The 11029-nt window shown below is 38.9% G+C and overlaps 1 protein-coding gene across 1 annotated transcript in view; it reads left to right on the top strand.

Annotated features, from left to right (window-relative positions):
• LAPTM4B (lysosomal protein transmembrane 4 beta) overlaps positions 1 to 11029 on the top strand; it is a 94927-nt gene that overhangs the window by 51601 nt on the left and 32297 nt on the right. Inside the window, exons 5-6 of the mRNA XM_007934887.2 lie at positions 896 to 994; positions 5120 to 5215. Coding sequence (XP_007933078.1) covers positions 896 to 994; positions 5120 to 5215 — 195 coding nt within the window. The remainder of the gene's footprint in view (positions 1 to 895; positions 995 to 5119; positions 5216 to 11029) is intronic.

The raw sequence follows: 11029 nt of genomic DNA, 5'->3' as shown, positions 1-11029 counted from the left end.
GAAAGGACCAGGTCATGGACTGACTTTTATTTCTTAGGTTTTTTGCCCAAAGTAAAGGAGACTCTGAAAGCCATTACATGGTGCTCACATGGCAGGGAGTGGCAGCTACGCACATGAATCACAAGTTTCTTTCTTAACATTTGAAACTCCTTTGCTATGTCTCAGATAACTGTTAATGTGGAATCCACACACACAGCATTGGATGGTGAGGCAGAGAGAAAAATGACGCAGCACACTGGGCTGCCTTCCATCCACATGTGGCTAAATGGAGAGTGGGCCGGGGTTTCACGGTGAAGTGCTATCACTCTCACTAATCATAGTAGCGGACTATGATCATCTGAAAGAGATTTCCTTTGATTTGGTAATTAACCGGTGTGTAGGATAGTAGGAATTTTTTTTTTTTAAATGATATAAAAGGGAACTAGTAGAAGAGAGTCGATTCTCTGGGGGGAAGTAGCATTTGCAAATTATCTTTGTATAGAAGACAACATTTTAGTGGGTTTCTCCCTCCTTGCCTTGCATACGCCATTTGAAATGGCCCATAAATTGCAGAAAAATCCAAATACCAGAGGTGTGCAAACTATCCACAGATAAAGGCCATTGACTTCTAACTTTATAGTTAGAGGGCAAAGTTACGTTTTCAGGTCTTGTTCATGACTACCTTTTGTTTTCCTTTTTGGGAGTTGCCTGAATAATGAACAGACTAGCCTCCCCACTGCACCATTTGTAGTTTTTTTCCGTTCATGGAGATGGGTTAGGAATTTTGTACTGGTCCTAAATAATAACCATCCACTTTAACTAATTGCTTTCTGATGAGTATGTCTGAATAATTGCCTAAGGAGTATAATCTTGAATGATTAATAAGATTTGCTCATAAGGCACTTTTCTCTTGCAGCCTCCTAATTTCCCCTACAAAGATGATGTTATGTCAGTGAATCCTACCTGCTTGGTCCTTATTATTCTTCTGTTTATCAGCATTATCTTGACTTTTAAGGTAAGCATAAAGATTTTACTTATGGTCTAAATCTTATTCCCTAGTGCCAAAGAAGGACTTTAGTCAGTTCATCCATTGTCTTGCTTTAGATATCTGAACTGCTTTTTGATTTGCTAACATTATATTTCTTTCTGTTACCCATATTAGAGGTGAGTACTAACCAGAATTCTACAGACCAGTCAAGGGTTATTCCAAAATCTACTTCGATGGGGATTAGGTGTATTGTTCATAATACATTTTTCCTTTTTACATTGCATAGTAGTATCATATGCTGTGACATCCATTAAAATACCACTGCACACATTCTTTTGTAATTTATTCTCTATTTATTTTATTGTACTAAAATATATGTAACATAAAATTTGCCATTTTAATCACTATTAAGTGTACATTCAGTTCAGTGGTATTAATTACATTCACAGTGTTGGGAACCATCACCATTGTCTATTTCCAAAAAAATTTTTATCACCCCAAACAGAAACTCTTTCAATAATAACTCCCCACTCCTCCATCTCCCCAGACCCTGGTAACTTCTAATTGACTTTCTGTTTCTATGCATTTACCTGTTCTCAGTATTCCAGTACATGGAATCATACAGTATTTGTCCTCTGGTCTTGTTCACTCAGCATTAGGTTTTTAAGTTTCATCCATGTCATAGCATGTATCAACTTTATTTCTCTTTATGACTGAATAATGTTCCTGTAATTTATTTTTTAAATGTTAAATGTAACATCATTCTATTGTCTAAATATCTATCATCTATTCTGAATATCGGGAGCTCTGGTAGCATAGTGCCTAAGGCACTTGACTGCTAACCAGAAGGCTGGTCGTTCAAACCCACCAGCTAGTCCTCGGAAGGAAGGTTGGCAATCCTACTTCCATAGTGATACTGCCTCGGAAACCCAAGGAGGGGTCTCTATGAGTCGGGGCCGACTCGACGGCACATAACAACAACAACAACATTCTGAATATCATTCTGAGTATCGTTCGATGTCAGTTATTTATGTGATTGCATCATATAGAGAATCATTGTTTAGTAAATTACCTATTGTTGGACACTGAGACAGTTTCTCCTTTTTCATGTGTTAGTGCTTTGGAGAGTATATTTACATGCTTATTTCCTTAAGGTACATTTCTTAAAATCTCTGTTGAAAATTATTAAAATGTCTAATAAGAAAGAAGATCACCCAAATCTATGATTGGGCTTTCAGAGACAACAGGCAAAAGGTTTTTCTCCTGTTGGGGTGCTTAGCAAGTGAACGCCTCTGGTGTTGCCGGGGGTCCTAGAGATTGTTGCCTGGGCATCTGTGAGGCCCCAGCCAGCATGTCCTTGCCCTTTGTTTGCTGGTTAGTCTTTCAGTTACAGATTTGTTTTAGAGACCACCTATCAAAAGAGTTCTTGCATTAAAGCATCTAGTGTGCACTACAAAAGTAATGCACAAATTAATCTTATATAACACACAACTAATATGTCTAAGCATTCCTTTCCATCTGTATTGAAATTCTCAAAAATTCAATATATTGTATACATTGTTTAAGAAACATTCCCTTTCATGTTTCTCTTTCTCATTGATGACCTATGGTTTCAGGTTATTGCCATTCAAGAAGCATTTTAGAAAATAGTGTTCTACATTTTCATCTTAACATCCAGAATTGAAATGTCAGAAATAATCACTGTCAAGTCTGAATTCAGCTTAAGCCAGCATTCTAAATATAAGACAGAGTATTTTACTTTCATGAAAAATGTTGACAATGTACCCCTTTTATTCTTTTTTTAAAATCGGATCAGAGTATGTTACTGAGTTTGTCCCCCCGCCTTTGTTGAACATTGTCTTTTTTAAAAACAGCTTTGTTGAGACGGGATATTCACTTTCATAAAATCCATCCGTTCGAAGTGCACAATTCAGTGGTTTCTAGTGTATTCATAGTTGTGCAATCATAACTGTAGTCGCACAATCTAATTTTAGAACATTTTCATCCAAAAGAAACCCATGAACAGTCACTCCCCATTCACCTACCCCCATCTTCAGCCCTAGGAAACCACTAACCTAGTTTCTATCCCTATAGATAAGCCTCTTCTGGACATTTCATATAAAAAGAGTCATATGATTTGTGTTCTGTTGTGTCTGATGTATTTCATGGAGCATAACTTTTCAAGGTTCGTCCATGTCATAGCATGTATCAGAACTTTGTTTCTCTTTGTGGCTGAATAATATTCCGTTGTATGGATATACCATAGTTTATGTATCCATTCATCAGTTGATGGACATGTGGACTATTTCTGCCTTCTTAATTTACTTTTCATTGTGATTTGGGTGAAAATTTACAAAGCAAATTCACTTTCCATACAGCAGTTCACATATACTTTGTCTCATGACATTGACTATAATTTACCAAAATGCAGCAGCTCTACTCCTAGTAGTTACGTCTTCCCTGTGTCCATCCCTCCACGCACTCCTACCCCCTGAGCTGTCTCCCTGTGCATTAACAGCCCTTCTTTCTTCCAAGATTGTTCTCTCCAAGGAGTGTATCTACCTCAGGTAGATATTCAACTCATATGCCTGTCTTTTGTTTGGCTGGAAGCCACAGGTGTGTGTTTAATTCCATACCTGAAGGGCAGCTAGGGGCCATAGTCTCAGTGGTTCCACCAGGCTCTATCAGACCAGCAAACCTGGTCCCCCACCCCCTTTTTTTTATTCCAAATGATTTTGAATTTTGTTCCACATTGTTCTCCCTCTTCATCCAGGATTTCCTACATAGATCCCCCTCGGAGTGGTTGACAGTGGTAGCCAGGCACCATCTAGTTCTATTGGTCTCCTAGTCATACAGGCTGAGGATTGCATGGTGTACCAGTTGCTTGGACTAATTGTTTCTATGAATCTTGAGTTTTCTTCATTCTTCTTTGCTCTGGATGAGAAGAGACCCATTGTTGGCATCTAGATGGCTGCTTGCAAACTTTTAAGATCCCAGTCGCTACTTGCCAAAGTAGGATGTGGAGCGATGTTTTGTGTAGTATGTTATGCCAATTGAGCTTGATGTCCCCTCCAACTATGTTCCCGAGCCCACAGGTCCATTTTCCTCCCTCTGGGTGCTGGCTGTGGCCAAGAAGTGACTACACCTTTGTCTCTTGTCAGCTCTTTTATACCTGGGAATTCTTATAAAACATACCAGTACATTTGTAGAAACATTGTCTGCTAACCCTATACATGGTCTTGGGCACACTTCCCCCCTGCATAGACATACCTAATAGTTCAGCCTGTCCACCCATCTATCCACCCATATAGCCATGTTTATCTTCATTGACAATGCAGTACTGTATACTGTATGTGTAAAAGGGTTCATCTTTGTTGTCTGTACCTCCCATGTACCTCTCTATGTCTTCCTCTTCCTCAGTGCCACCATATTGATCACTCATTTGGTACATTGCCCTTCTAGAAAGAGATTCTTGATTCTTGAAATATTTTGTTCTAATCCAGTTACAGATGATTGAAATGAAAGTGTGAAAGGTTCATAGTTTAAACATCTCTCATGACTTTGTCCTTTATTTCTAGCATGGCTTTATAGTGAGCATTAATTTTAAGTATCTTCTTTGGAGCTATTTTTATTACATTGTGAAAATGGGAATATTTTGGTGAATTTGGTTGACTGTGATACAAGCTTATATGCTGTGAACCTGTTTTTGAAAATTGCCTCGTCTAATAAAATCACAGATAATTATGTAGAATAAAAATTTCCAAAGAAGCAGGATTAAACTATGGTGAGAAATAGGTTTAAATTTGATTGTTCTGTGAATGGGAGGGGGGGAAAATTTGTGGCAATTGCTGATTCCGACTACATTTTCTTAGGAATTTCTTATTCTGTTCTGGATTCAGCTCCTCCCATCTCCAAACCCACCACCGCCACCTTCTGGGTATCTGTTTATACATAGAACAAGGCTACAGTAGCAGCCTTTGCCAGAAAGTTACTATACCCAGCATTTGTAATTTTAAAGGCTTTTGGTTTGAGTTAGTATGTACATTCACTATTTATGTAAATAAACATTTTATAACATGAGTCTATCTATGATGGTATTTTAAATCTGAAGTTTGAAGATTGAAAATCTGATAATCACTACTCAACTTTCAGGGTTACCTGATTAGCTGCGTTTGGAACTGCTACCGATACATCAATGGAAGAAACTCTTCTGATGTCCTGGTTTATGTTACCAGCAATGACACTACGGTAGGTGTGACACCTCTTAGTGTGGAGATCTCCCCCACTGCTTTACTGTATTATGGCTTCTGCATGTGGCGCAGTGCCTAAGGCATTTTACTGCTAACTAGAAGGTTGATGGTTCAAACCTACCAGCCGTTCTGCAGAAGGAAGATGGGGCAATTTACTCCCATAAAGATTTACTGCCTCGGAAGCCCAAGGTGGATCACTGTGAGTCAGAATTGACTTGATTGCGGTAAGTTTGGATTTTTTGAGTTTGAGTCTTTCCAGTATTTGCTACATTGGCTCAACAGACTCAGGATTTTTATTGTTGTTAAAGCCTACTTAATCATCAAAAGATTCGTAGTTGAATGAAATGAGTTTCATTTTCCTTACATAATGTTAGAATGTAGGTAATTCAATTCCTTGTTTACTTTTTTTTAAATATCACAGAAGATAATATATATGTATCTTACCCATATTTGTATGTTTTCAACCTTAATCACTAAGCCATGGTATACCAGTCTGAATATCAGTTCTGCATATTATGATGACAAAGTTGCTGTCTACATGTGAAATTAAAACTAGTTGTGTGATTTTATAGGTAGATAAGGAAGAGTTATTATGTCTTTGAACCTTGCCCTGCTTATGAAAATCTTAGTTAAATAATTTAGGTGATCTCTGGCCTGCTGTTACATGCCTGTACGTACTTACAAATTTTTAATCTACCAAATGTGATTTTGGGAAATGTGCCTTCACTGGAAGGGACCTTGAAATCATTTGTACTTTATGCAACTTATCTTGAAACTGCCTGGTTTATGGTAAAGTTATAAAAGTGTAAGTCGTCTTGGTGTCGAACCCCATGTGTCTTTGTCATCTCATAACCCCATGTGTCTTTGTCATCTCATCTTCGTATTCAGCACTGTGCCTGAAGTAGCGCTCGTTAGAAGTCAGTTCTCCATGAGCAGTTAATGAAGTGGGTGGAGATGGGTGATATGAATACATGGGTTGAGTCAAAAGGATAAGACTGGACAGGATAAGATGCATAGGTTAATGATGAATGTTAAGTCATGTCTAAACTGGAACAGAGTTTTTTAAAAAAAAAAAGTTCTGGTGACTTGCTTGCTGTGTGACTACTGATATAATTTAACCTGTCCCTGACTTGACTTTCCTGTATATATCATGGGAATAAAACAGTTTCATACTTTATTAATTATATGGATGTAGCATTTCTGAGAGGAAGTGTGTTACCATGAATAGCTTTCCTAAGTGCTCAACAAGCATTTGTTGAGTTGGTTCAAAAATGCACGAGCTCTGTTTCAGGATCGAACTCTCACCTGATGAGGTGCACAGAAAGCAGAGCACCCAGGTGCTGGGGACGCACTTTTTGGGGGTTTGTATAATCCTGTGCACTGATTACAGTAAACATGTTTTACTTAACTCTTTTAAAGAATTATTCTTGGGTCAGTGAGTCTCTTTGTTGAAAACTATTATAATCTTGATCAAATGTCCATCCATCCTTCTCTTTGCATTGTTGGATATTTAGTTGTCTATGCTTTTCTGCTTTCTGTTTTCAAAACAAAACACTCAGCACAGTAATTGTCAGCGAACTAATAAAAAAGCTAAAACTCAGTGAGACTTTTAAGTTAGAGAGTTTTGAGTTTGAGGAAGAATAAAATGGTTAAACCAAGCAACACATATCAGAACCTCATCCTGAATACCAAGGAGAGCAGGGTTTATAAAGCTACCATCTTTTTGGAGAAGTGTCTCAGGGAAAATAGTGCACTATTGCATCAGTTTGATTTGATAGGCTTTTGATTATTCTGTTGCAGTGCTTTTTGAAGGGTTGTGTGGGCACTTTTAAACAAAGGCAAGATGGAAGAGCTAAAAAGATATGTAGATAGACCACAAATCAAAGGCTACGTTGAATTTGTAGAGAATTTAAGAGCCATGAGAAAATCCCTAAAATATGCCCTGTTATCTTTTTTAGAGAAAGGTCTTATTTTTCCTCTTTGATGTGTTCAGGACAACTCTGACTTTTCTGATGCTAGGCCTCTCTCCTTCAGAAAGGCTTCCGGCTGGGCGGTAGTTGATTGTAACCGGAATTTGGAGCCATCGACTAGTGCCCAGCTGTGATTGTTGCCTGATATGTTGACATAAGGTGCTGGGAACTGCCTGCTGCTGCTGGTCATTCTATGTTGTTCCAGGCTCATCTTGTACATTCCTGCCCCAGACCTGAAATGGGCCCTTTCTTTAAGAAGCCCAGCATCATTTTTGTGGGAGATGGTATTTGGAGAACACAGTCTGGGTTTCTAGAACAAATTTCTTTTTTTAAGCCAGGCTCTGCATGTTTAAGGATGGTTTTGACTGGAACTGAAGAAGTCAGTGTTATAGTGTTAGTGTTCTAACTTAAGAAGACCAGGTGTCCCTTAGCCTCACTCTGACCTCCCCAGTCGGGGTTGGGATGATCTAGTTGTGTCATTTGCCCTGTTCTCTGGGTTCACAGAGTGTATGATAGTGTATGTTTCTCTTTTGTCCATATCTGTATTGGGAGTCCACACTGACCTAGTAACATATTGCACTTCTCACTTCCTACTAAATATTAGGCCAGATGGCTTTCTCCCAGGCTGAATAGTATCAGGCCCCCCTCTGGAAAGCTACTGGGACTCTTCCTGGTGGAAAATAAATGTGTATGTGTGTCCCCCACCGAGCCCCCCTTTCTTTTAAGCAGATATTATTAGCCAGTTATGTACTTTCCCAAATTCTGCTGAGGCAGGACAGATAAGAGTTATTAGATACTTGAGGTCATTCACTAAGTTATTTTGTTCGTCACTTTCCCAACCAAACCTAACCAGAAACCTTTGAAGGGACTGCTTAGAACAGAGGGTCACAGACTCACTTCATAAAGTCTTAGGGTCTTAGTGATTTTTTGTTTTCCCCATAGCACCCTTAGGTAAAAAAAAAAAAAAAATCTACTTCTTTAGTTTATTAAGTAGTCAGGTCCCAACAACTTCACAGAAGTAGTAAGTGTCGTATCTAACAGGTGCTGTTGTGTTTTCTTGAAAATTTAAAATACCTCAAGGTGCCCAAGGAGGCTGTAGCATGCCTTTCTGAGCTGTGTTGTGGAGTTCATGTGTAATGCCTAGTGCTAAATTTTACCTATTACCGTAACATTCTCACACCTCTACTCCCGTCAGAATTTGGCTTTCAGGGAAAAAACCTTAAAATGCTGAACATGTAGGTTGATGGAAACAGATTTTCTGCCCATTATTTTTTATACAAATTGAGATGATTAAAAATACTTTAATATATGCAACCCTGTTTTGCTAGTACGAATATTAAAGACTTGGATCCTGGTAGTATCCAGTATCTTGTTAAATCTGAAAGTACAAAACATAATTGCTTTGGAATTGGGGCACTGTAAAAGCAGTCAGATTAATATTTAGCCAAAATGGTATCTGAAATGCTGAGTCCTGATAAAAGAATTATAGTTTTGGATAATGTAGGAAAAATCTTAGCTACTTAGGCATAAATAGGACATTTTAAACTTCATGGAGTATTATGCTTTATCATATTGGAGGTGCTAATCCATTTGAATGCTTACGTACAAGCTTTATTGTTTTGACTTCAAAAGTGTCTTACTGTGTTGGTCCTATTTACTGAGTCTGTGGCTGTGTGAAAAACACAGTTATTAAGAGTAAAGACCAGCTTATCTCCCTGCAGCTATTTTCAGTAGATGCTCTGTGAGGTGCTTGAGATTAATTAAGGCTGACTTTGTATTTTCAAAAAGCCACAAAACAAGTATCAGTTGACTGGGATGGGATGGGATTTAGTAGTAGCCTCAATGACGTTAAGAAATCCCACAAACCAAATCCATTGCCATTGCATTGATTGTGACTCTTAACGACCCTATAGCACAGAACCCTTCATAGAGTTTCCGACACTGTGATCTTCACGGGAACAGACTGCTGCATCTTCCTCCCCTGGAGCAGCTGGTGGGTTCAAGCCATCAACCTTTCGGTGAACAGCTGGGCATTTAACCGCTGTGCCACTAGGGTTCCTTGACTTTAAAAAATAGTGCGTAAAAATCCCCCCCCTTTTTATTTTAAATAAAAGAGTTCATCACTTCCTAAGAATGGATTGCATAGGATAAGAAACAAGTCTTTGATTGGATGATATGAATTCTGTTCATTTTTTTCTCACAGTTGAGAGACACAGTTGACAGCAGGAGAGATTTTTAGGTAGATTTCAGAAGTTCCTTCTTTCCCGATAAACTAGAATATTACTGAGATGAAAAAGAATATTAGAATATTACCACAATGTACAGTAATCATCGTTTAAGATTCTGTAGAAAAGTTATAACTAACTTTCTGAAATGATCTTGAGGAAAGCTTTGCCTTAATAGGTGGTTACTAAGCTGGCTTTTAAGATCTTTTTCAGTCCTGGACATTTCAGACTCATGTACACTGAAAATATCTCTCTAACTAAACAAACCTTTTGTTATGGTCCTCTGCCTAAATGAGCCAAAGGATCCAGGAAATAGATTGCCCAACCTTCCTTCCGAGGAGGGAGTGACTGGTGGGTTTGAACCGCCAGCCTTTTGGTTAGCAGTCAAATGCTATAGGCATTGTGTCACCAGAGCTCCCACCTAACTTCTAGAGGGTTTGAAGCTCTAGCCTGTGATTCGTTGGCCTTTTTGACCTATTGTTTTGGGGTACTATTGAGTCATTTTTTGACTCATAGCAACCCTGTGAAATTGCCCATAGAGTTTTTTGGTCAGTAATCTTTATGGAAGTGGATTAGCAGGCCTTTCTCCTACAGTGGCTGGGTAGGTTCAAACTGCCAACCTTTTGGTTGACAGCTGAGTGCTTAACCATTGTGCCACCAGGGCTCCTTGTCTGACCTATTATGCACTGTAATATAAAAACTAAAAAACCAAACTCACTGCCAAGGAGTCAGTTTTGACTCAGAATGACTCCTGTTGGGTTTCCGAGGCTGTAAATCTTTACGGAAGTAAATACTCTGTCTTCCTTCTGCAGAGTGGCTGGTGGGTTTGAGGTTATTTGTAGTACTTCAGTTTTAGGTATCTGTTTTTCGCTCTTGTAATTTAATAATTTGAATGCTCTTCAAATTAGGCTTTTTTTCCTCTCCTGTTTTTTAACTTTGAAAGACTAAGACCAATATGAGAGCTTGATATAAACTTTGGTATTTCTATAGTCAGGATTGGAGATGATGATGGTCTGATTCAGGACAGTAGTAGAGAGAATGAAGACGAGAGGAAGGATTTACAGAGGCTGTAGGAGGTAGAAATGATAGTTGATATTTGAGGGATGTGGGATGAGATGATTCTCAACTATTCAGTTGTGTGTGACCATAATGTAGAACATAAAGTCAGGGTGGGAAAGACCTTAAAAGTTATCTGGTCAACCACCTTTTGGTGCTCTCATCTCCCTGGCAGTGTTCCCACAAGTGTCATTCAGCTCGGCTCCTCCCTTTATTGATTATACTGTCCTCGTCTATAGTCTGTGTGTTAATAGGTTCCATTCCCACTCAAACACACAGTGGTTGCCATTGCCAGATTCTGTGCCAAGTGCATTACATATGTTAACTCATTTCATCTCATAATATGAGTCTATTTATCCCTGAGTTACAAATTTGGAAATCGAGGCACCAAGTGGGTAACTTCCTAAGATCACATGGTTGTTGAGTGGCCGGAGCCAGGATCACAGCCTCCACAGCCTGGCTCCCGTCTCTGCTCTTCCCTTACTTACAGACTTTGGATGCAGCAGGACTTTTGTTTCTGTTTGCTTGTCTTTGCCTTTGCTGCACAGTGAAAGGAGGGGG

The sequence above is a fragment of the Orycteropus afer genome, unplaced genomic scaffold, assembly GCF_000298275.1.
Source record: "Orycteropus afer afer isolate SDZICR_OR568_19922 unplaced genomic scaffold, OryAfe1.0 scaffold00021, whole genome shotgun sequence".
Lineage (NCBI taxonomy): Eukaryota > Metazoa > Chordata > Mammalia > Tubulidentata > Orycteropodidae > Orycteropus > Orycteropus afer.
This window is presented reverse-complemented; position numbering and strand designations above follow the sequence as displayed.